The sequence below is a fragment of the Rhinolophus sinicus genome, linkage group LG07, assembly GCF_036562045.2.
Source record: "Rhinolophus sinicus isolate RSC01 linkage group LG07, ASM3656204v1, whole genome shotgun sequence".
Taxonomy (NCBI): domain Eukaryota; kingdom Metazoa; phylum Chordata; class Mammalia; order Chiroptera; family Rhinolophidae; genus Rhinolophus; species Rhinolophus sinicus.
In genome coordinates, this window is record NC_133757.1 from 93,008,982 (window position 1) to 93,036,421 (window position 27,440).

A 27,440-nucleotide genomic window follows, 5' to 3' on the forward strand; every position below is an offset into this window, starting at 1 on the left:
ATAAGTGATAAGAACAGAAATCTTTGCCATTTTTCCATTTAGGGAAAAAACTTTTTTTTCAGTATAAATATATTAGGTTTTTTTTTTAAAGATGATCTTTATCAGACTGAGGCATTTCCCTTCTAATCTTCATTTGCTGAGAACTTTTATAAGAAATAGATGCTTGATTTTGTCAATTTTTTTCTGTATCTATTGAGTTGATCACATGGCTTTTCTTTTTTAGTCTATTAATGTGATGAAAAACATTGAGTTTTTAATGTTAAATCAGTTTTGCATTTCTGGCATATATTCCACCTGGTTATGACACAATGTTCTTTTTGTATATTGTTGGGTTTGACTTGATAAAATTTAAAAAAAATTTATCAGTGTTCATGAGGTTTATGAGTCTGTAGTTCTCTTTTCTTATAATTCCTTTTTGTTGTTGTGTTGTTTTTGAGAACAAGATAATGTACTTTCAGACTAAGTGGGAAAATGTTCCCTCTACACCTATACTTTGAAACAGCTTGTATAGAATTGGTACTATTTCTTCCAGAAATATTTGATAGAATTCATCATTGAAGCCATCTGGGCCCAAAGTTTTCTATGTGGAAAGGTTTCAAACTAAAATTAAATTTCATAATTAGATGTAGAGAGATTCAGATTTTCTATGTATTCTTGGATGAGTTTTGTTAATGGTTTGGACTGAATGTCTGTGTCCCCCACAAATGGTAAGTTGAAGCCCTAATGTTCAGTGTGCCTGTATTTGGAAATGGGGGTTTAAGGAACTAATTAAGGTTAAATGAAGTCATAAGAAAAGGTCCCTATCCCCTATGAATAGTGTCCATATAAGAAGAGACACCAGAGAGCTTGTCTCTCTCTCATTGTCCAACACCAAGGAAAGGCCATGCGAGGACAGAGAGAAGAGGTGGTCCTCTGCAAGACAGGAAGGGAGCCCTCACCAGAAACCAAATCAGCTGGAACCTTAATCGTGAACTTGTAGCTCCAGAACTGTGAGAAAATACATGTCTGTTATTTAAGCCACCCAGTCTATGGTATTTTATTATGGCAGTTCAATCTATTACAGGTAGTTTTGGTCTCTTAAGAAATGTGTACATTTTTACTAAGTTGTCAAATATATTGGCATAAATTGTCCATAATAGTCCCTTATTGTCCATAAACTGACTCATCAAATCTGTAGCAATGCACCCTCTCTTGCTCCTGATAGTCTAGAGATTTATCAATTTTATTGATGTTCTTAAAGAACTAGCTTTTGGCTTCTCTGATTTTGCTCACATTTCATTGATTTCTGTGGCTTTTCAAAAAAAATCACTTCCTTCTCTCTGCTTCTTTGGTTTTTAATTTACTCTTTTTTCTCTTCTGGATTTGTAAGGTAGAAGTTTAAGTGACTAAATTACTTCTTTTACAATATCAGTGTTTAACACTATAAATTTTATTCTAAGCTTTGCTTTAGGTGCATCACACAAATATAGATATGTCACATTTTAATTTTCATTCAGTTCAAAGTATTTTCTAATTTTGGTTGTGATAAGGCATTTAGAAATGTGTTGTTTCCAAATATTTGGGGTTTTTCTAGCTCTTTTGTGTGGCTCTCTCCTTTCTGGTACTCTGCCCTGCAAATTATGGCTGCTTTTACCTCTCTAAATTCTAACTCCTCAAAATTCTGGATTTTGTATGGGTCTCCATGTTACTTTCCATGCAGTAAACTTGGGCAATCACAGGGCTTACCTCATTTGTTTCCTTTCTTTCACAGATCACTGCCCTTTGTTGTCTGTTGCCCACTGTCTGAAAAGCATTGGTTCGTGTATTTTGTCCATTGTTTGACTTGTTAAAGATGGGAAAGTTAAATGCCCTCTCTTTTACTTCAGCGTGGCCAGTACTGAAAATTGGAATTCATTTTTATTAATTCATGAAACACATTTTCCTTCGTATATAATTCTGGATTGACAATTATTTTCTTTTGGCCTACTGAAGATACCATTCCACTGTTCCATTACTACTGTTGAAAAGCCAATTAACTGTTAGTCTTTAACATTTCTTTGAAAGCAGTATAGCTTTTTACCTTCAACTTCTTTTAAAATTTTTTGTCTTTGATTTTCCAGATTCACGCTGAAGCTACTAGGCATGATTTCTTTTACTTTATCCTTGAAATTTACGGGCTTCTTCAATCTTTGGATTGGTGTCTTCCAAAACTTTGTAAAAATTCTCATCCTTTATCTCTCCAAGTAACTTTACTCCATTCTTTATCTGCAGGACTCCAAGCAAACATACATTAGACATATTAACTGAATCTCTGTTTCTCACCTTCTCTTTTGTACTTTCCATCTTTTTCTGTGTGCTATATTTTGAATAATTTCTTCCAGTTTTTTTAACTCTTTTGTGCTATGTATAGTTTGCTGCCAAGCATGTTCATTGAGTTTAAATTGTTAGTTGTATTTTTCATATAAATTAATTCTATTTGGTTCTTCAAATCTGCATCACTTTCTAGTTTTTCTTTCCCTACAGATATTTTCAAGTTTGTTGATAATTTTTAAAACACAGTAAGTATAGTTGTTTTTTTATAATAAATCTCCAATTCTAAATCTAAAGTCGGTGCAGATCCTATTCCTGCTATTTCCCACTTACACTGTCTTGATTTCTCGTGTACTATTTTATCTTTGACTCTGTCCATCATGGTCCTTGAAATTTTATCTATGGTACTTTTCAAGACACAAAATAAATGTGCTTTCCTTCAGAGAGGCACTGGAATGGCTTCTGCCAGTTTCATGAAGCACCTCAAATCATGTTTGTGGCTCAAGTTCCTCAGCACACCCAGATTTCAGTGCTCAAGATATAAACCACTTGAAGGTTGATGTGTGTCCACAATTTTTCAGGGATTTTTTTTGTCCTTTTCTTTCTCTCCTTACAGTCCCTGAGCTGGAGGTTGGGTTTAGTTCTAGTTCTCCCTAATTGTGAGGATAGAACCTTTTGGAGTCTTCCCTTAATGTAGGGTTTCCTATAGGATTCTCCAACTTGGATGGACACTTGGCCTTGCCTTTTAACCTCTTTACTCCATGAGCCCACTATACCAAAGTGTGAGGTACTGGACATAATCTCAGGTCAAAAATGTCTCCCCAACTTCCAGTATTCCACCAATATCCAGGTTGAGGCTTTCTCCAAAGCTTTGGCCTTGCAACTCAGCTTCTCACCTCTTCTGTGTTTTTAGGTGTATATTACACACACATACATACACACACACACACACACACACACACACAAGAAAATCTTAAAAGATCCATCATCAATAAAGTGATAAAGGGTAGAGTATGTGTTACTTTAAGGGGATAAAAACAATTTTGTTTAGCATTTAAAAATTGTTTTCAGCAGGGATGTTAATTAGAATAGTGTGCTATTCCCAGAAGCAAAAATCTCTGTTGAATTCTTAATGTATTAATGCTAACTGTACTTTTTCCTATTGACTCTTTTTCTTTTCACTCTCTAGAGGAGATAAATTTTAAAAGAATGTGTAACTAATAGTGCAGTGTAAGACTTGGAACTAGTCTGATTTGGCCAATTACACAAGTGACTTCATTCATGGTAAAATTCAGTGTCCTTACCTGTTAAATGGAGAGCATACTAAATTACCTTGTAGTCCATTCTAGCTCTAACATTCCATGAATCTATAAATGTTTCCACAGTTCACCTCCAAAACCTGCAACAGACCTTCCAGAACAATAACAGCCCTCTTTCCCACTAGCACAGACCATCCTTCCATAAGAACACTCCAGAGCCACTCAGTACCAATTTACTGGAGACGGCGCCATCCTATTTGTCATCTTTATTCTTAACGTCTTTTAAAATATGGCTATATAACTTTTTCTGCTGTGTTATATCTTTACTTTCTTTTCTAATAGTTGTAATAAGTGAATAATTTAAAAAGAACCCCCACTCCTAATCATTCATCTTCCAGGATTATAGAGAATTAAAGTACAAAATTCAAATATTCTTCCACTAGCAAAAAAAAAAAAAAAAGGAAATAATCAGGTAAAAGAAACGAAAGTGTTCTCAGCTCTGTGTAAAAGCATTCTATTGAGAACAGTGCTAATGAATATATGGCAACCAACAGTGTACTTCAGGTAAATAATAAAAATTTAATAGTAGTATCACAAAATAAACAAAAGTATAAAAATCAAGTACTTAGTTTTGGTGTTAGAAATAATGTACATAATAAATTCATCATAGTACTGATAGTGCTGCAAGATAAGATTTTATTGTTCAAATTATAGATTATGCAAATCAGGCTGCTTTACACTCAAGTATCAAAACTTCTGCTTTTATTACTAAAAGCATCTGGACTTTAGACATCTCTAATGAAACCATGTAATACCTGGCATATTGCAACTGAAGCTGTGTGACTATCATCTAAATGATCTAAAAAAATCCTCTTATAATTGAAATAAAAGAGGCAGTCATTCCCCTGCTTTGGAATAATAGTTACCAAAACTGTCACAGTGTCAAAATAAAAATGATTCCTTTCTCCTTTTGAATCTCATATACCCTTAAAGCACATGAATGAGAGAAAGTTAAAAACAAAAAGGGCAACTTTATGCTATATGCTAGGCAATATTGAAATTCACAGACTAATTGCTAGGTGTAATATTCCTGGTTCTGGCCATTAACCACCCTTTTAGAATATCAGGAAATATAATTTTGCTATTCTTGCATAATCAAATTTTTCAACAGTTTCAAACACAGTTTTTATAGCCGGTTTCCACAGTGCTAGTTCAAGAGACGCACTGGTTGAAAAAGGACTGAGAATAAAGACTTTAAGGCTAAATATTCCATCTTCAAAATGTAATGATTTAAATAGAGCCCTTGAGAAGGTTAATACCTAATTGCTGGCCAAGAAAACAAACAGAAAAAAAGGTCATATTTAAATACTGAAATGAAAAACCACAGGCATGTCTTTCACAACAGAAGTAATTCTTTCAAACTAAAGACATTTGCTGAAACTAAAAGTTACTTTACTGCATGGTAAATCTTCTTCAAAACCATTAAGTTCAGTTCTGGATCAATGTCTGTTAAGCTTTGGCTGGATGATTTAATAAAGTACATATTCTGTAGGAGGTAACTATAGAACTCAACAAACAAAATAAAATACATAAAATACTATAATCTTTAATGAAAAATGGTATGTTTGTCCATCTTTTTCATGCAATCAGCATAGGCATCTTAAATCTGATGTATTATTTATTAAAAAATTGCTACATTCCACTGAAGCTTGTTATTGTGACGCACCAAATTTAAACACTTGCATACAGTTGAGTATTAAAGAATGTTCTGAGGATTATTCATCATTATCTGTAGAAAAAAGAAAAAACTTAATTCATTCCATTGCAAATCAAACTATATGTATCTACTTGTAAAAAACTCATTCTATTTCATGCTAAAGTAAAAGAGCTTTAATATAGTTTTAAATGTAGTTTTTATTATATTAGCACATATTCAGTATAAAATAGTCAGACAATATAAAGAAGAATAAGGTGGGAAGCAAAAATCACCCATAAGGAAAGTCAATCAATGCTAATAATTTTATACAAATCTTCCCAGATCTTTTCCTATGCATATATAAATATCTTTTTAAAATTTACAACAAAATGCAGTTCTGAGACATGAGTTTTTCCCCTTCAAACACGTAACAGACAGAAAGATACATAAATAAGTAATAAAGCAAGATTATAAAATGCTAATGGCAGAATGTAGATGGTGGGTATATATGGGTAATAACTGGGAAGTTCTTTCAATTTTTCCATGATGAAAATTTTACAAAATGTTGTAAAAGAATAAATCATAGATATATTCCATGTCAATTTCAATGGCTGCATCATATTTTATGGGTATGTCATAATTAAGTATTTATATTCATAGGCATTACGGTTATTTCCAATTTTTCTTTATTCTAGAAAAAGACTGTTCAATGAATTAGAGTGCTTAATTTAATCTTGGCACTGTAGCAAAATTCATTAAAATCCAAGTCATCTCAAATCATGGCCCTGCTTAAAACCTTTCACTAGCTCCCCACTGCCTTAGGATAGAAACTGTGCCCTTATATGGATTATAAAGTCCTTCATTATCTGGCCTTTTAACCATTTCTAGCCTTACCTACTTTCATTGCCTATATTCCCTAAATGTCCTCATAATTTATGCTTTACTAACAGTGACTTGTTTATAGTTCCCCTAATAAAGTATTTTGTATCCCTCTGTGTATAAGTACACATATTGATTTGTGGGTAAATTCATCTTTTAAAATCCATCTCTGATGTTATCTACCCTAGGAAAAATTCCCCTGACACCTTTATTTTTTCCATATGGCTGGATCATTACTTTATGCAACATGCATTTTACTGCTTCCACTGTTACTCTTATCACTCCACTGTAATTTAATTAATTTGTACAATTACAAAATGTTTCAAATGGGGAAATACAGAGAACAAACTAACGAACATACATGTGCCTAACACCTAGAATTAATAAAAGTTAACTTGTGGCCATATTGGTTTGGATTATTTGTTAAGGAAAAACATATTACAGATAGAGAGTATCCTTTTTCAGTCTTATCGCCCTCTCTTGTTCGCCAGGGGCATTATCAGTATCCTGAAACTGATGTATATCCTTCTCTCCTATGTTCTTTCCCCCTCTTTTATTACATAAATGCACACCTAAATAAAATTGCTTTTAAACATTATATGAATGGTACCATGTACTACTTATTCAATTGGTCATATCTGTGGGGCTTATATAACCATATTGACAGATGAAATTTTAGTTCATTTCTTTTAACTGCTGTATAGAATTTCATTACATAAACAGTACAATACTCTACCTAAAATTAATGTGGATGGAGGGTATGTGTTTCCTTTTTAAGAATCTATAAGCTTGGACAGCTAAGATCAATGCTCTACATGAGGACATGGGGGCCTGTGCCATTCTACCATTGGCCACAGTTATACTCCTTTTTTTGTGGAGGAATAGCTTCAGAATGATATAAAATAGTTTATACGTTTCATTAGCTCTATTTAACTTCTGACCCTGGATAGTACCTACTTATGGGCTAACTGGCATTGATTTTTACCAATAGCTATAGTTGTACATGATTACCAAACCTGCACTGTAATAGTTATGGGGGACTTGAAAAGTCGAAGCTGTCTTTTGAGGATTCAGATAATTTCCAGTGAAATGTAACAAAAATGTGTTTTAAGCAATCTTTGGAACTAGGACCTTAATGACTCTGACACCACTTTTGGGTGACCTAGATATAATTTACCCATCTCCTCCCTTCATTACCCATCCCCTCTCCCAACACAGAAAATAAAAGTATGTAGGTACCATATGCAGATGACATGGTTTTATTATTACCTCCTAGATGTGACTTAAAAGACAACAACAGTCTATCAGACAGCTAGATCTGGGGCAGGGGTGGTGGTGGTGGTGGTCTAAGTATTTCCAATTAGAAGGGCTCTAAAATAGCTATGCTAAATCCAATCATTGTCTAACATTCAACCGTCTTATGATTACATTGTAAAACAGCAAGTTAATTTATTCAGACAATTCAATATACATTTTACAGCCAGTTTAGTGAGTTGATGTATTAATAAGTTGTAATGCGTTAGGGGCTTTAGGAAGATTTTTAAAAAGGTTTCCAGGGTAGGCATTTGGCTTTAATTCCTTTACATTTTTTCTAGGCTAAAGGAATTACTGCCAGGCTTTATGATACACTTAAGGGTCCTCATCCCCTTTTCATTTTTATGGTACAGAAAATTTGATATTGCTTTTTGAGGAGTGTGATAGCCTCACCTGATTCTTGGTGCTTTGACGGGAAAATGGCCTGTGCAGGCATTTATGCTTTTGAAGCCACTCAGCTGTCAAAAGAGGGTGTCAATTCTACCTTGTGGTTCACCTGACTGTTAATAGTTCTCCACTTAAGAGGCAATACAAAAGAAAAGTTCCCCAGACAGTTGTCAGGCAAAGCTGAATCACCAAGCACATTGTTGCTGATTATTTATGAAAAGCTGTACTGAACTACTACTTAGGAGAACTGCCTGAAGGATGAATAGTCTGAATAAGAATTGAACTTGTTTGATACTGTCCACATATTTACTTAAATGGAATCATTTTCTGGCCTTACGCCAGAACCTTATACCGCGTCATATAATAAGAAAGAGCCCCATGAAATCTAAGTATTGTAAAAATTACTGAGGATATTTTTCAGAACATTATAGTACTGTTTTATAAAATGGGGTTCAAGATCGCAATAAAATTAGGAATCCACAAGTTCCAGAAAATGTTTAAATTTCCTATTTTCAATTTGATGATAATAAAAATAATCTTTTCATATTTAGGGGAAAAACACGTTTTATAGTAATAATTCACAACTGACAGACATTTTCAAAGAGTAAGACTTGAGTTTTTCATTGAGGTCTATGGACTTAGATTCTTGGACTCTGAAAAAAATTGTCCCCTTTAAAGGAATTCAAGTTTGAGGAACACTGTATCACAATCCTTTCTTAAGAATCATGGGAAAAAGTTTTCCTTTCTTGCAATACCAAAAATAGCTGTTCTCTGAATAACTGACATGTTTTGTCTCATGAATGCTGTGACTCATGTACTTAATTAGCTTTCCTGCTTTGCTAGAAAGATCAGCACCATAGTAATGAAAACATACTGGTTTCTGAAGCTTTAAAATAATAGTACTTACAGTCCCTGAAGATTTTCTAGTCTTGATTTAACACTATTAGAGTTTTACAAGACCTTTACTTCCATTAAAGCAATTTAAAGATGTGTGTGTGTGTGTGTGTGTGTGTGTGTGTGTGTGTGTGTGTGTGTATATATATGTATATATGTATTTTTTTTTTGGCTGAGCTTCATAAACATGTATCATAAAACTTGAGGAAAAAACAGTCAATGTAGATAAGTCTACATTGCTCCCCCCAAAAAAAATTTCTTGAATTTGATTTTAGCAAACGATTTTTCATGAGTCAAAATATCAAATATTTTTATCAAAAGCCTTGCTCTGAAACACTTGAACTGAATATTAACCACTCTGTTCCTGTGAACACTGAACATAAGTATTTATCATCTCACGCCCAAATGTACCTACTTATACAACAGATCTTCTCATTTCCAGTCTTGGTATTCTCCGAACCATCCAGAACACTGCTGCCAATTGAACTTTATAAAACATCTCTTTCATTCTGTCCGTTCTCTCAGTTCAAAAATCTTCACTGATTTTCACTGTGTATTTTAAACACTCACAGTGTCTAATCACAAAGATTAATTCTCAACAAGAAGCTTCTAATAGTCCAGTTAATCCTAATACACATTAATTGTTGGTTCATTCTGTTTTCTCTACATGTTATGTCCTCTAGATTTCTTTCCATTTTTCACAGTCTAACCTTCCCATCTCTAATTCCTACTGCACTGAAAAGTATTTTAGGATGAGCAGTTTTATACATAGTTTTATACTTTCCTTCATAGATTTATGTCTCATTTCCCAAGGAAACTGTAAGCAACATGTAAGCAAAGATTGTCTTTTAATCTCCATAGTAATGAAGGGGTAGGCATACAAGAAGCACACAAAAAATACTTTGAAAACCAATTATACTACATTAGATTGCAGATCACCTCTTTATTTTATAGCAAAGGAAACTGAAAATTAAGATGAAATAAATCACTCAGCGTCACGTTACTAGCCTCCCGCAGAGTCAGGACTATATAACACCCATCTCTTGGTTCCATGTTTAGTGCTCTTGACTACATTTAAGGGGAGAAACCATTTTTCATTTTAATAACTTCTAATAAAGTCCTAACAAATTTTGAGTGATTCTATAAGTAAATATTTTCCAAATATAAAAATGGTCTACATTCAAATCACTACAGGTGAACTCTACTTACCGTGGGAGAGATTACATTTGGTATTATTTAGGAGAAACTTTACATATTGGTGAACCATGTGTCTAGAACAGGGGTGTCAAAACTGCGGCCCGCAATCCATTTTTAATTGGCCCACAGCAAATTCCAAAAATATATTTAGTTTACTTAAATAAACCAGGTGAGGCAATACGTACTTCACCTTGAGTGAGTGGCCCGGCTGTGTATTTTACCGCATATGGCCCTTGGTGAAAAACGATGAAAAAAGTTTGGACATCCCTGGTCTAGAAGTTTAATACTACCTCCTTGATAACAAAATAGTCTAATTTCTAGAACTGTCCAATAAGGAGGCTTTAAAAAAAAAAAATCACTCAGCTATTACTTATAAATTAAATAAAAATACTGACTTAAAGGACTTAAGTCAATAAAAGTATATGCCAGAATCAATAAAAGTATATAACACAATTAATTTTATAATTGCTTAAAAGTACTAGATATGGTTCCAATATAGATTTTTCCAAAATGCTTGTGTTATAAGCTCATCAATTTAAATTTGTCATTTTGTTTTTTGCACATTTAAAATATTAAAAAGGGAGGCAACCTTACCTTCTTGATAGACTCCATCTGCCATGACTAAATGAAGAATCTTGGCATAAAGATGCTGATGTTCATTTCCCAAAATATTCTGAGCTATTGTTGAACAAGTCTCAATGTTTTCATCTTCATCTTCATGAACAGCCTAAACACAATTTCCAAATGTGAATATTTCAATATTCTTTCTCTAAGATTTATCTTTTAAATAATTATTTATTATTTATAATAAATCTATTGACCAATACAAAATCACTCACATTTTGCTAGCAATTCAAACAGAGCATGTTTCAAAATTAAATGTTTTAACTGACATTTTACTTACCTTTATTTTCTCATAAACCTCAAAAAACTTTTCAAAACCTATTTCCTGTTCCAGGTGAAGTCTCAGTTCCTCTAAATGATTAAAGACACTATCATATTCACATTCACTAGTTATCTCACCATCACTGTTATCTAGAAAACATAAATTAAAAAGAAGGTATTTTATGATTAAAAAGACTGAATGATTCTTACTCTAATAGACTAAAATTCTATAAGTGAATAATGTCATTGAAATAGATTACTTTGTACTTTATAAAGTTTTTATTATAATATTTGTTACTTATATAGGTAATCAATGTATATATAAATCTGTTTTAACAAGAATGTTACTTTGGAAATCTTTTATCGGCACAAACAGTAAATCAGGGTATATTAAAAACTTTCCTAGAGATGTCATCTAATATAGTAAAAAGTGAAAAAAGCACACCCATATGTTCTACATCAAAGCAACCAACCCTAATTGCTATTTTTAAAAAGTTGATATTAAACATGGGCCAAAACATGAAAAAGAATGCAGAAGGCAGGCAACCTAAGATACATACCATGAAACTTTAGTAAAGCACCTAAAAAGTATTATAAATGCTCTATATGTTTTATGTCATGTACATGCCAAGGATAACTGAAAAAATCTAGTAACAGACAAAATTACTAAAGAATCATTCCTTTTCACATTAGCTCTTATCCCCAAATAAATACAGTTATTGAAATAAACAAATTTTCTCTGCATCTTAGGGATAATGCGATGAGCAAAGAATGGTTTCTAAACAAAAAGAAAGTGTCAAAGTTTTAAAATCTGCTTTTGGTATTAACTCTTCTGGTTACCCAACTGTATGTGGAAACTGTCTGCAAAATATAAAGTGCTAAGTTATTATCTTTATTACTAGAAAAATAAGTCAAGAAATGGATATTACCCTGTCAAGAAAAATAAAAATACTCAAAAACCATTTCCTTAATTTAGTGGGTAAGAAATGGAACAACTATGTATGCACATTGGTGTGGAAAGAAAAGAAAATGAAAGTCAGACACAAAAGCATGCTTCAGTTTTATTTCAAGTTGGAAATGGTTCATATCAGATATCAGAAAAATACACTTGAAATATCTGTAACCACTGAAAAAGGAAAAAGGCCCACAATTATGATCACGTACCCGAGTGCCATTCTTCATTTAGGGCACTTTCACTGCTGGGATTGTCATCCTCATCTGCCAGGTCTGTCCCAATTTCAGTCTGCTCTATGTCAGAGTTTTTTAAGACTGATTCTTCCTCGTCACTGTATTCTTCCCCAGGTGGTTCACTGAGTAACTGCTCCATTGAGGCCTGAAGCTCTTGTAAATCTGTGTCAGTTTCTTCAAACACACTGAAATTTAAAAAAATTAAACAAAACATTACCAAACTTTATTCTGAAATTTTACTTCAACTCAAATGCATGGATGCCTTTCTACTTAAAATTACTAACAGTGGATAAAAAGAAACGTGAAAAAAAAACCTACAGTTTTTAGCAAAGGAAATAAGGATTAATACAATTGACAAATAAAGCACATAACACATATTCTGGAATACATGAGCCAAAAGATGACTTATTTAAAATGGTTTTGATTTGCCAAAGAGAATCATCTAACCATCAATACTAACAGTTGCTTATATTTTGAAAGAAAGTTTCAATATTTTAAGAGGCCAGACTAAAGAGATTTTTCACTTGCTTTCCAAAACAAATACTTAATGTTCAAATATTTTTCTTTCATGTTATTTTGAAAGTTCAGCAAAATCTTGGTGTGGATGTATAAGAATAGTAAACTATACAAGAAACTTTCCATATAAACTCTTACTGGGCATTTGAACTCTTAGAAATTAAAATACTTAGGGAATTATATGTTCAGGTTAATAGGATAAGCTAGTAAATAAAATGGTCCCCAGAAGTCTTATCTCTAGATGCTTATTCTTGAAAATATTTCTAAAGTACATAATAAGGAGACTTTACTGTGTAATGAGAATATACTACCCATAATAATCTTCAGTGGGGAATCTTGTTTCCAAGACCTTGCTCAGGATATTAATTCTATTTTCAGGGGATTATAGATGCTACAGTGAACTAATTAATGCAAAAATATTATATATTTATATAGTACTTTAGTTTGCTACGCAGTTTTATTTAAATTTCATTCACATAAAACTCCCTTTAGAGACATGGAAACTGTGACTCAAAGTGTGTAAATGACTTATTCACAGCCACACACTCAATAAATGACAAATACAGGATTGAAATCTAGGTCTTCCAACCACTTCTACAATACCCAAGAAATGTGCTCATCAATGTTATCTTTCATATTGTTTGCTTCTTTCTCCTAAAGTGGCATGAAATGGAAAAATTTGCTAAACTGAACACAAGGGCTGATTAAGGCCTTTCTTAAAGTTTACACTCTAAACAAATAGACAAACATTTACTGACCAATTAAAATATAAACAATATTATGTGAGACCTTGAATAAAATTTCCATTAATGGAAAAAGAAAATAATCTTTAAATGTAGAAATATCTTTATTTTACACTAATGTGTACAGTCTCTTACTCTGAATTTGTAGCAGTTGTAGAAAAGCAAAGCATCTAATTAGAATGAGAAAGAGAGAGTGTCTAATTTCTTGGGTCATCCTCCTAGTAGCAGCATTTAACTTACTATTTAATCACAAGACTAACATACCATGCACATTTGCTATGTACCATCGCTACAGTGACTGAACATTAGCCTGTTGATAAAATCTCTTAGTGGCCAGCCTAGAGGAATTAGTGTCCTCCACAGGGGTCTTCACACACACACACACACACACACACACACACACTAAGCAGGGCTGCTAAGTCTACCTTTGTAAGAAAAACATAACATGAAGATCTTTTATGAAATGAGCACTCAACAATTTGCCTCAGGTACTTTTAAACCTGTCCCAAATTCACTTTTTAGTATGCTTTCTTAATATATGACCTTGAGTAAAATTTGGATCAATTTTTTTTTCCACAAAGAAAACTTCAACTGAAATTTCCCTATTTAGACATGGAATAACTTACTTTAAAAACAATGTAGTTTTCAAATTCTAAAAATAATATTAAAGGCTTCTAATTTAAATTTTAAAATAAAATTCTGTCAGCAACTAGTAATTAAAAGAATGAAAGCCACAAATGAGCTGTAGTACACCCAGATAAAAACTGATAACTTTATAAAAACTTTGCGGAAAAAACTGTTACCTCGCTCTTTGTCAACCATAAAGGTACTGAAATGTTGGATTCTCTTCAGGATTAATAGAAACAGAAAGTTAAAGTGCTTAATGACCACAGCCAAGTAGAAGAAAACAAGGATGAAAAGGTAACTTTTGCTCCAAATTTTGAGCGCACCAGCAAAATTCTACAGAACTCTATTAAAGATGAGAAGAAAAGGCAACCTTTAAAAGTTTGGTTAGAAATTTAAAAAAGGGCAAGACTTAAGAAAAACAGAAACAAAAAATAAAATGTACCAGATGCAGTAGCCCTGGTTCTAGTACTATAGGGGGTTAAAATTGTTAGACTGATATAATGCTTTTAATAAAACCAAACAAGTTCTTTTTATTGAATGGCAGAGGCAAAAAGGAGAAAGTTAAATTTAAAAAAATCAGAAAATAAATCATACAAATTCTAATATTTTGTCATGTAGTTTCCTGGTGACTTGAATACACTGTACCTTCTCAAAACACTTCATTCCAGGGAACTCTGGTTGTATTTCCCCAAAAAGTTTGTAACTTTTGTCTGAGGAGCTGAGAAGGCTGGTATGAAAGGTGAAGCAGAATTATGACCTAAAAGGCCATCACTTCCCCCTGCTCTCAGAAGTGTTGGTTAAATTACCCTCCTACATTTTAGATTCCTCATGAATCAGGAAGACAGGAATTTTGTGAAAGCAATTAAGTTACATGTAGAACTCACATGTAAACACATACACACAGGAAAAATAAACAACTATTCCACCTGCTAACACCCCACTGCCATGGCTTTGAAGTCATTCCCAGCAGGAGACAGATGTGAATGAAGCTTTCTAGTCATATTCCTGGGGGACTGCAGAATAGTAACTGCTTCACGAATTCCCATTGCAATCCCTAGATCATGTGGTGTTACACTATTAAATAGTCATTATCCTGCTAATGTACATTTATTTAACATTTATTAAGCACCTACCATATGCAAATCATTGTGTAGGATGCTAAGTGGTGAATAAGACAGAGAATACCAATAGAAACTATTTTCTTATAGTCCTCAAGTTAGATTAAGTTATATTATTTAGAAGCAGATATTCAGATTAAAATTTGCATGCCTGTACTTTAAATATGTTGTAAAAAGTTAAAGGAGTAGTGACAAGTTAGTTACAGATCATTTCAAAAAATGTCTAGGTAAGTTATCATCTCTAGAGCATACACGCATATAAATTCAGAAATTCATGTCACTATCTATGACACGATCACACTCACATGTCTTCACAATCAGAAGGTCCTTCTTTAATGTGCTCATCTTCAATGTCATCTATTTCAAGATTGTCTTGACGTACATCTGCTACAGTAGGAACATCCATCAGTGTTCTGAACAGCTTTGAGAGATCGGGAAGTGAACATGTCCTCAACATCTACAAAAAAGTCAACGATTCCTTACAGGAGTAAGATAATTAGAAAATAAAAACAACAACAAAAATAAAATTAGAGCTAATAATTTCATCATATATATATACACACACAAACATACACACGTGTGTGTGTGTATATATATGTGTGTGTGTACAACCTAATTCTCTGGAATTTCAGCGAGAATCTAAACTTGTGAGTTATGCTTGGGTTTAACGTGCAAGATTAAAGGAAGTCACCTTTAAAAGGAGGGAGAGAGGTTTATTTGGGGCACGCACATGGAATGGAATTGGAAATCTGTCAGGAACTAGGCAGAGCAGGAAACTGCCAGTTTGCTCCTTCTCACTCATGGTCCATATTGTCCCTCTTTAATGGTGTCTCTGCTAAGTCTCCCTCTAACTTTCCTATGGCCAACCCTCCCCATATATTTTTGCCCAAAGCCTGGAGTGAGTTAGTCTGAAGCTTGGCTAGGTACCATCACACACAATTGGTGATCCTTTGTGTCACTTTAGCACTAGGAGTTGCTGACTACCCAACACTGATTAAATCAGAGGCCTTAAATTAGTGTGGGGTGGGGTGGGGAGGGAGACCCAACAACAACAACAAAACCCTAATTTTGCTTTCCTGAGCAATAAACCGTGAGTGGAGCTTTTACCACTATGGGAGGCTAAAAAGACAGGCAATTTGATGTTCACACTGGGAATCACTTGTAGCAGCAGGATGAGAAGGAACTCAGCAAACTGAACTGAGAAAAAAAAAACAATGTACAGTTGAGGTGTTAAAAACTTGAATTTGTGTTGGATATGACCAGGGATAATAGGAATAGCTTGTCACATTCAACCATTAGAATGTGATGGATAGACAGGGCTATGAAACAAATATCTATTACAGAAGTCTTGAGGTCGGGTTAACCCTGATGGAATCTGTGAGGTTTGAAACATGACTCCTAAAACCCTGATAAGAACCCTACACCAGATGGGAGACTGTGAAGAAAACACAATGTTTAGCATATTAATGAACATTTATATAGTTGGCCAATTTTATTGGTACAACTTGTTTTCGAGAATAAAAAAAGATAGATTTCCATTATTTGAACATAATTTACATATTATAGCACTCAAGAGGACAAAAATGGTAATGAACTACAAGATGGTGAAGATACACTGGTTGTTAAAGCACTTAATAATGGTACTGAAACTATTTCTTTTGCTATATCTCCCACTGTCAGCAGAATTTATGCTTGACTTATCTATTATTTTAATGGCTTGAAACATGTATATCATAAATCAGCAGTATGCAAAATATGTACCCAGTAACAGTTTCTCCAGATACACACTAATCAATACAAATAAATAGTATATATGCATAACATACCTAAATACAAGGGAACTATACAAAAGGATGCAATAGTTTTTAGGTTGAAATAAATTTTAGCCCTGGAAAATCATCTCACTTCTAATTTATTCCTTTCACTAGAAAAAATAACTTTTATAGTACAACATAGAACAAGTGGTATATAGGTTGACAACATTCCTCTCAGAATGGGTTTACACACCTAGCAATCCAACAGCTATCTGTTCTATATTAAAAACTCTTTATGTTCAGTTTCCATTGATAGACTGTTAAAGTTTTAAATAGGATATTCATCTTCAGTCAGAAAAATTTACATAAGAATACTTTCAGTTCTATAATTCTATTTCTAATTTTTTCATGTTGTTTAAATAATATTCTATAGTTTAAACATTCATAGAAAGGAATATTCCTCAAAATAGTTGTTCATCCATAATATGTTGCCTGAAATCTTTATTTATAGTCAAACTAATTTTTTTCCCCTAGATTCTTTGTAGTATGATTTTACAGTCAGCATTTGGTGCAATCATAAATCAAACAGGAGAGCAATGTTTTAGGAAACCTTAAAACATTTTAAAAAAATATATTCTTCCTTTAGATTTTTCGTTGTTGGTTAAGTTCTATTTTTTTTCCAAAAAATACGAGAGCCATGTAAGATAGTGAATGAATTAAGTACTAGTTGCACTACAGAACTTCACATGAAATACTACTTGAAAAAACTGTCACCTCACTTTTTCATCTCTAGTATTTTTCATATAATACTATGAATTAGTAATAATCTGGTTATATTATGAAATAGTTTATGATGAGCACATTTGTTTAGACTCTGCTTACTGCAATTAAACTATAACACTGTACCCTCAAAAGAGCTTCTACAAATAAATACTTGCTAAGTTCAACCCATAACCTGGGTTAAAAAAAACTGGATTTAAAACATTAATTTAAAAAATTGTGAGCATTTACCAAAGGTAAAAATTAGAGACATTATCTAAGAATTGATATTTTAGTAAATAAAAAGAAGACATTTTAGGCACATGTGCTATTTGAATTACATATTAATATTTTCCCCCCACCTTGCATTTGATATAACAAGAAAAAAAATTCTCAAGTTTTCATAAAGGTCAGTTTCCACTCCACTCCTCAGATGAGAAAAGTCTCACTGGAACTCATGTGGTCTCTCTCCACCCATTATTTATTTATCCCCTAAAGCGAGGAGGGTCCAAAATAAGGGACGAACAGTTTCATTTAGCAACCTACATTCTGCTCTTAGTCAGATCATGAAAGATCGCATCTTTAGATTATTTTATTTTGAACTATTACAAATTCACATTCAGTGATCTTCGTTATATTTTCAATTTTATCAAGTGACTCTATTACAAATACCTTGTAAAAGTGGCTACTGTATTTATAGTGTTTCTTGTCAGAAACAACGCAAACCAGAATACAATATATTTCTAGATCTAATGGAAATATCCCTTCCAAATGAAAATGAAATAAAAATATTTTTAAATAAATGAAAGCTGAAAAAAATGTATTACCAACAGGGCTGGACATGAAGTGATAAAGGAAGTTCTTAAAGTGGAAGAAAAATAATATTAGACAGAAACTTGAAATCTGCACAAAGGAATGAAGAATGTCAGAAAAGGTAACTACAGAGGGTGCCAAAACAATGTATACACATTTTAAGAAAGAAAAAAACTTTATTAAAATGGTAACACAATGAATGACATTAGCATTCATTTGATTAACATCATCTTTTGAGTGAACATCACACTACACATTGCTACTGTAATTTAATTCAACTTTGAAAAGTACTGTGTTTCCCTGAAAATAAGACCTAGCTAGACAATCAGCTCTAATGTGTCTTTGGGAGCAAAAATTAACATAAGACCCAGTCTTATATTACTATAATATAAGACTGGGTCTTATATAATATAAAATATAATACAATACAATATAATATAATATAATGTATAATATAATACGTAATATAACATAATACTGGGTCGTATATTAATTTTTGCTCCAAAAGACACATTAGAGCTGATTGTCCGGCTAGGTCTTATTTTCGGGGAAACAGGGTAATACATAGATAACATCTCTTAAAAATGTGTACATTTTTTTGGCACCCCTGGTATGTAAATACAAAAGCCTTTCTCAATTTTCACTTTCTGTAAAAGATAAATGAATGTTTAAAGCAAAAACAATAAAAATGTTTTGTGGCGTTTATAACATGCAGAAGTAAAGTATGTGACAACATCACAAAGGATAAGCAAGAGAGTAGAAATCAAATTATACTACTGTAAGATTCTTATATGTGAATTAGTATATTTGAAGAGAGACTGTGATAAGCTAAAGATGTATCTTAGAAACTGAGAATGACAGCTAAATATTTTTTAAAGTAACATTTTCCATTTGAGGAGCATACTTGCCTTTGGGTTGTTTGCATCAAATAGACCAGTTGAAAGTCCAATCAGCAAGGAATTCTTGTTTTTATTTCTTGGTGGTGAATCAGAGCGAGATCGAAGGGGAAAGGATTCCTCTGGTGAACACACAATTGACTGAATTTGGGAGACTACATTCAAGTGTTCAGAATGAACCACTTTATGGAAAAATGGTTCTGGTTGCACAGATTTATCTACATCACATTTAGAGTGCTGAGAATCATCTATTCCAGGTTCTGTGGTATAAAGCAAAGATTATGTGGTAAGTTTACACAGTACTTAAAGAAAGTTCTAAGTTACATTGAAAAAGCACAGTGTTTTTTAACATGAATTCTAGCAAAAACTTCATGGCTCTCAGAAAACCAAAATCAAACTTTATACAGTAAGTTGTCAATAGGTTCTGTGACTTTAAGCATAATAACGTAACAAAACCCAGTTTACCACAGGCTAAATTGATATAAACAAGAGTTAAGTTCCTACCACTTCTCATCAGTGTTATAAATGAAACAACATTGGATGAAGTGATGTTATTAGAGGACCTGTTGTATGTAATTGTATTACCTTATAAATAATCTTTAACAGGACATACTGTTTTATTTTCAGAAAGAAATTTTAATTTGTTATATACTTCCATTACTCTGGTAGTTCTAAAATGTACACAAAAATGCAAGGAATTGTGAAAAAATACTGTTTAGATATTCATATTTAGTTTCAGTTTATCTTGGTTCCTATAGGTTAGATAGAGAAAAGCATACTTCTTATATTCTAATTAATACTATTAAAAACAAGAGGACAACTTAATGTCAGTGTATTGGATTATTTTTGGCAAGCAATTTTCATTTTGAACATTCGATAGTATAACTGACCTAAAAGTTTCATTGCTCACGTTGTTAAATGATGCAGGATTATAAAAGCAGAGTCCAGGGCTCTATGCCTGTTACATTTTAAAAATGATTGAGGAGGCTGATAAGGGATGCTGTCTATTAATATATTGTCCAAATAAAAAAGGTTAGTGTTAACAACCTTCCAGAAAGTAATTAGAACAATACAATGATGCTTACCTATATGAACTTCACTAAGTTCATCCTCATTCCTCGGGATTCCATCCTCAGAAACTTCATTTTGCTGAATGGTGGTGATCTTATCTTCCATCCTGCCACAGGTACACCAGTTAAAACAAACAAACAAAGAAAAAACGGTTTACTAGAAATAAAAGCACTCTCAAATATAAAAAATGGAACACAAGTTCAATAGCATCCTATGATCCTTCTTTCCAAATATTTTTCATATATACATATATATATATATATACATTCTCATAAGTACAATGTATTTTACCCCGTTCAAACCTTCACCAATCGTAATAATGCACAACCAGCCCCATCATTTCTTATAACAGCAGTTCCCCCAAAAATATGGCCCCTAGACATTAGCAACACACACTTGTGAGAAATGCAAATTCTCAGGCCCCACCCTAGACCATTAATCAATCAGAAACTTTGCGGGATAAGGCCAACCAATTTATTTTAATAAATCCCAAAGCAATTCTACTGCTTGCTATTGTTTGAGAACCACTACTTTAAGCAATCATAATGCCCCTTTAACAGCAAAGAATATAAAGAATTTATGATATAATAATACTATGAAATACCATGAAGCTGTTAAAAAAGGAAGCAGAAATCTATATGAACTGATATGGAATGATAGTTGAGATATATTAAGAAAGCAAAGTAATTTGCAGGTCAATTTATATTAAATGGTGTTAGGTTTTTGGAAAACAGTGTGTAGCAAAGTAAAAGGAATAGAATGATATGCCCAAGAATGTTTTAACCCTCAAAGAGAGTGAATTAACTGAGGACAAAAGATAAAAAAGAAGTGGCAATTGTTATTTCAATAAAGCTTGGAATTAAATTCATGCATTATATATTTTAACAAAAATTTAAATACTGGACAAAAGGTACCAGTAATTTAACTCTGGGGGTTTGCTTTATAGGCAGTTTTAATTTTCTTAATACTTTTAATCCCTCTAGAATTTAAGTAGCTTTTTACTTTTTCAGTTTTAAGTTTTGAACAATTTTCTATTTTTATTTTTAAAACTTTTTATTTGTAATCATACAAGTAATACAACTCTTCATTCAAAATGTAATGTTCCTTGGTTCCTCAAAAAATTAAACATAGAATTACCATATGCCTCAGCAATTCCACTCTTAGGTTTACACCCAACAGAACTGAACGCAGCTGTTACGAAAACTTGTCCACAAATGTTCATAGAAGTACTATTCACAATTGCCAAAAGGTAGAAACAGCCCTGGAAATTGACCTATCATCATCTGCTGAATGTATATCAACTGCTGAATGAATAAAAATATATGATATATTCGTATCATGGGGTATTACTCAGCCAAGAAAGGAATGAAGAATGGATACATCCTACAACACGGATGTACTTTGAAAACAGTATGCTAACTGAAAGAACCCAGTACAGAAAGCCACATACTGCATGATTCCATATGAAACATCCAGAATAGGCAAATCCATAAAAACAGAAAGCAAATTAGTGGTTGCCAGGCACTGGGGGGGATGGAAAAATGGGGAGTGGCTGCTTAACAGGTACAGGGCTACCTCCTGGGGTGATGAAAATATTCTGGAATCAGTGATAATGATTGGCCAACACTGTGAATATACTAAATACTACTGAAGCACATCTTACAATGGTTAAAATGATAAATTTTATATTACATAAATTTTACCTCAATTAAAGAAAAATTCATGTTTCTTTTAGGACTCCCCTAACCACTCAATCCCAGTTGCCTTCACTGTTATCGGCTTGGTGTACATCTGACCATACTTTTCCTTTAAATTGCATACATATATACAGTATGTACCTGAGTACATATGTAATAATTTTTACATGGAATTATCGCAGTGTTATTCTAACATAAGAAAATGCTTTTTTATTCAACGTAATAGTTTCATTAATCATTCAATATTTTGGACATCTTTCCATATAAACAGAGAACTCAAAGAAAAGGCAATAGAAATTAAACTTAAACATTTGAAAAGATGTGCTCAACTTTACCAATAATAAGAGATAAACTAAAACCCTAAATAGAGACTATATTTTACCTATCAGATGGGCAAAAATAAAAAACTTTGATAATGAAAGGTTGGCAAGGCTAAGGGGAAAATAGGTTCTTTTCCCTCATACATATGCTTTCATATGTTCTTTCTGAGAGCATACATTAGTACAACCCCAGGGAAAAACAATAATTGAATTACAGTTGCAATTTATAAAAATGCAACTGACCCAGCAATTACACTTCAATGTATCTATCCTACAGACACACTTATATACATTAAAAATGACCTTATTAAAGGGTTATTCATTGCAGCATCATTTGTAATATTAAGAGACTTATGAAGTGAGTTGTGGTACACACATAAAATGGAATATTAAGTAGCCATAAAATTTAAAAAAGAGGAAGTTCTCTATGTATTAATATAAAAGAATTCCAAGATTACTGACTAACAATAAAAAAGGTGGAAAACACCATGTACATTATACTAACAATTGTATTTAAAAGGGAGGTGGACTGTATATTTATTTTTGTTTATGTACATATTAAAAATATCTGGAAGGAGGAGAAAGTGCGAATTTGCTGGATGGGGACAGAGGCGGGAAAGAGACTTTTTACTGTATGTCTTTATATACTTGCTGATTGCTGAATCACATGCATGTAATATCTACTTAAAAATTAAAATATTTTTATAAGGTATTATAGTAATAGGATATAGCACAATATTAAGTCATTACAGTATTTCTTAAAAAGATATTACAAAAAGGGACCCAGGTTTTGATATGTAAGGAAAAAAGAGATAACATACTTAGATTCTTTTGTTACTTTTATCTCACTAATCCACACGTCCACAGCAGTGCAAGGCAAGCTACCATCTTTGCTTGCTTCACTTGACTCTTGGAGAACTTCTGTTTCCAAATCATCAGGTTCTGAAAAGCAAAAACATATAAAACATGTCTCCAAGGAAAATTCATTTAGAAAAAATAGAATAAATTTTCCATAAATTATCATTACCTAGTTTCAGGCCAATATATTAATTATAACAGAAAAAAATTAAGCGTTTTATCCATAGATTTTTAATCTTGTTATTGTGTTAACTCTCTATTTCAGTTGTTTCTGAAATGATAGACTTTTCCTTTTACACTTTCACTGCAATAAAAATACTCAAAAGAAATACCGTATACTCCGTATTTTTCATTAGTATATAAAACTTCCCTTAAAATTTCAGTAGAATGTAAATTGCTTTAATGAATGTATAAAAACTAGTTTTAAAAATAACAATATCCGTGGTTAGGAATATGGAAGGAGACTAGACTGTAATATCATTGATTAGTAACTTACAGGAAAGTTCAGTCATGAAAATCTATCTTTCAACATTCAAAAAAGAAAAAAGAATCCTATCACCTAGACTTTTACAATGATATTGAGAACATAATTGAAGTACACTAAATCTATTTTCCTAGACCCTCAAATAATTAATAACCAGAGTAGTACCTCTATTTTCTGGCAGTGGCTCATTTGTTATCTGGTTGATATTTTCTGAATGAAAACAGTGACAAGAAGAGTTTTTCTTCATTTGTTAACTTCTCTTTTTCCTTTCTAATTCAGGTATCAGTACTATCTTGTTTAAGCCATTACCCATTTTTTTCCTGAAATCCAGATAACCTTTCCTTCTATAGTTTAACAGTTTCCAATTAGCTGCCCTATTTAGAAAGGTAACTGATATTGTACAAATCCTTAAACTTTTTATCTTTTATTCATATGATTTTTTGGGTCACTCATAGGCAAGCACTCAGGAGGGAAATCCTTTTCTCGTTACTTTTTAATGGGTACTTGTTCTCTAGCACCTTAGCCTTATTAATGTGATACCTTCTACAAACAAGACTTTTGGCTTTATTACCTGCAAAGTTTAAAATTTTTACCACGTGGCTCTTTGCAGAAAAAGTGTGGTGGCTCTCGCACTAGGCTATCTGGCCTCTATTATATGCCTAACAGGGTTTTGTTTGTTTTTTAAGAAAAGTCTTAAGATACCAACTATGATTCTAACAAATAAGACTATGCAAGTTACTGTGGTGAATTAAAGATGGTCACACATATAGCAAGGTCTCTGACATTCCTCTCATCTATAGGGGGGCTCTGTGTCCCTCTCCTTGAATATAGGCTGACATTGTTGAGTGCGCTGACCAAGTGAGTCCAGCTGAACTGTTGCTATGCCAGATCCAGGTCTAGTCTTGAAGAGAAATGGCAGCATCCACCTTGGAATCTGGAAGCCTAAGCCACCGTGAAAAAAGGTGAGCTATCCTGGAAAGACCACATGGCAAGGCCATGAGACTAAAGTGAGAGAAAGTAACCAAGCTGACCAGGCCCAGCCGAGCCCTGCCAAGACTCCATAGATGGGACAGGCATCGTCTTGAACCCTCCAGATAAGCAGCTGACAGCTGAATCCCACTGAGTGAGGCCAGCTGATGCCACACAGAGGAGAAGAACCTTCCCAATTCCTAACCCACAAAAGTATGAGATAAAATAAGTGATTTTAAGTCACTAAGTTATGGGAGTAATTTGTTTTGCATCAATAGATAACTGAAACAGAATTTCGTATCTGAAAATGGGGGGCTGACATAACAAAAGCCTAAAACATATGCACTGGTTTTGGGACTGAGTAGGAGGCAGAAGTTGAAAGGGCTTCAGGGAGACTGTTGATGAGAGGCTGGCCAGTGGGAAAAAGTTACTGGAGACCGCAGAAAAGGGGATTCTTGTTATGTAGTGGCAGAAAATTGGTACCTATGAAAACCAGGACTACAGAAAACATACTTAATAGATCCAATGATCTAGCTAAGGAGCTATCTAAGCAGAACGTTCAAAGTGCCAGCTAGCTTCTTAGAGCCTCTGAGAAAGTACAAGAGAGAGAGAGAAAGAACTGTTTAGTTTATATAGAGAATTTAGAAAAGAAAGTCCAAGATAATACCTTCTAGGCAACAAAAGCTTTTACAGGGAAGACAAGGCTTCAAGACAAACATGAAAGGACAGTAAAATGTGGTCTCACGGGAAAGATGAAGTCTAAGGTGCGGCCAGAAAACCATTTGTTATGGCACAGAAAGATGTCTCACAGACTCTTTCTGCTAGACGAAAGGGTTTCTATGAAATCTCAAGAGTACTGTCTCACAGAATTCTCAAAGACACCTCAAGGTAGAGAAGGGCCAGTCTCAAAAAAAAAATTAGTGAATGTTAATTAACATTTGTATAAAATCTACAAAATTATTCTACTTGCAGAAGCACCACCAGGAAAACAGTTCAGAAGACAAGAACCCTTGAGGATGCCAACTTTTGGTATAAGGGAAGCACATTGACAATGCTAGTCCTGGGTGGACTTCAGAATTTTTATGGACCAATGATTGCTATGTATTTCCCATTTTCCTTGTTTTTGAAAAGGAGTCTGTATTCCTGTTTCATCACTACATTTTAGTTATATGAAAGAGAAGTAACTTTCTCTTTTACTTCTACGTCTTCAGATTGAGAGTAATTGTATTCAAAGAACTGTACCTAAGGCCTGACTTTTATAACAACATCTTGAGGCTTTGAGCCGATGTCATAATAAAATGAGGCTTTGAGAATGGACGTATTTTGCATGTGGGGGGAACGTGAATAATTTTTCGTCCAACGGCAGATTATAGCAGATTACAGATGGCTACAAATTCTTTCGCACTCTTACCTTTGAAAGGTGGGGTCTGTTTTGCCTCCCTATGAATCCAAGCTGGTATGTGATTGCTTTGACCAATGAAGTATGGCAGAAGTGATACAGTGCCAATTCTGAGATTAGCTTTTAAGAGTATAATCAGCCCTTACTTAGGTACTTGTGAGCCCTGAACCACCACATAAGAAGTCAGACTACTTGCTGGAAAGAGTACACAGAAAGGCTTAGAGACTACATGAAAAGGGAGAGGGACCCAGCTTAGCCCAGCCTTCCAGGTATTTAAGTCATCTTGGACCCATCAGACTAGCCTGGCTGCAAGCTGCATCCCACCCAGCTATCCCAGACACAAAAGCACATAATTAAAAAAAAAAAAAAAAAAAATCATATTGAGCCAAGTCTTGACTCAATTCCTGACACACAAAATCATGACACATAATGATTGTTTTAACACTAAGTTTGGGGTGATTTATTGTATTGCATTATATATATATATATATATATATATATATATATATATATATATATATATGTATGTATACACACAGACTAGTTACTAAAAGTATAAAAAGTAGTGAACCTAATTTGAGGTGAATCACCCAAACATATATACGTATTTTGATGATTTGTTTATAAAGAAACAATTAAAAGTATCATTAAATTAAATATAACTCCTTTTGACCCACTGAAACATACCATCCAAATTTTCTTCCGGTTTCAATGACATCTGTGGAGATGCCTCACTAAACTTTGGACTGTTTCTATCAACAGAAGAAACAACAGTAGCTGATGGGTTCATTTCAACTGAAATACATTTTACTTTTTCTTCTCCACTAATTAAGGGTTTGTAGTTCTCCCCTTCAGGAGAAATATCTGAAAAAACAAAAATGAGAAATCATGTTATGTTTTCACAGAGACTTGAATTTTACCTGTAACAGCATTTAGAACAAAGTACAAAAAGTGCATTCTTAAAACAGGTAATTATTGGTTAAGCTATGATATATTAGAAATTAATAAATGATTAAGGTATATGATAGCCAAATTTCATTTTAATTATACATAATGATTTCTAGGGTAGTTAACCTATGGTTTGCTATTTTTTCCCTTTTTTTTGAAACTAATACATATGTGTCAGGGTGGTAATTTTAAAATTATTAACCGTTTTTGTTTATTTCTGGTAATTGCTAGTTACTTCTCATTATCACAAACTCTCCATACTTTAACTGATACCAGGAAGAATGGATTTACCTCAGAACAACTTACTGAAGTTATCTACAAGATCCCAAGAGGTCACTCCCATTTATTCCTTGAAGATGTTAACTTCCTAGGTCACCGTCAGATGTTCCTTCCCTAAAACTGCCTTCCCTAGTTAGGTTGATTTCTATATCTGCACCAAGAACCCTTCCAATATACGGACTTCCGGTTCCTCTCCAATGA

General features: G+C 33.2%; 1 protein-coding gene across 9 annotated transcripts in view; it reads right to left on the reverse strand.

Moving 5' to 3' along the window:
• Positions 1-4,107: 4,107 nt before the first annotated feature.
• NEK1 (NIMA related kinase 1) overlaps positions 4,108-27,440 on the reverse strand; it is a 129,215-nt gene continuing 105,882 nt past the window's right edge. For all 9 annotated transcript variants that reach the window (XM_074338302.1, XM_074338303.1, XM_074338305.1 and 6 more), the window contains 9 exons: positions 26,700-26,876; positions 23,124-23,244; positions 20,300-20,391; positions 19,227-19,474; positions 15,298-15,449; positions 11,965-12,173; positions 10,820-10,950; positions 10,510-10,642; positions 4,108-5,337 (listed from right to left, as the gene is read on the reverse strand). In XM_074338302.1, the coding sequence (XP_074194403.1) occupies positions 5,324-5,337; positions 10,510-10,642; positions 10,820-10,950; positions 11,965-12,173; positions 15,298-15,449; positions 19,227-19,474; positions 20,300-20,391; positions 23,124-23,244; positions 26,700-26,876 (1,277 nt within the window). In that variant the 3' untranslated portion in view covers positions 4,108-5,323. The remainder of the gene's footprint in view (positions 5,338-10,509; positions 10,643-10,819; positions 10,951-11,964; positions 12,174-15,297; positions 15,450-19,226; positions 19,475-20,299; positions 20,392-23,123; positions 23,245-26,699; positions 26,877-27,440) is intronic.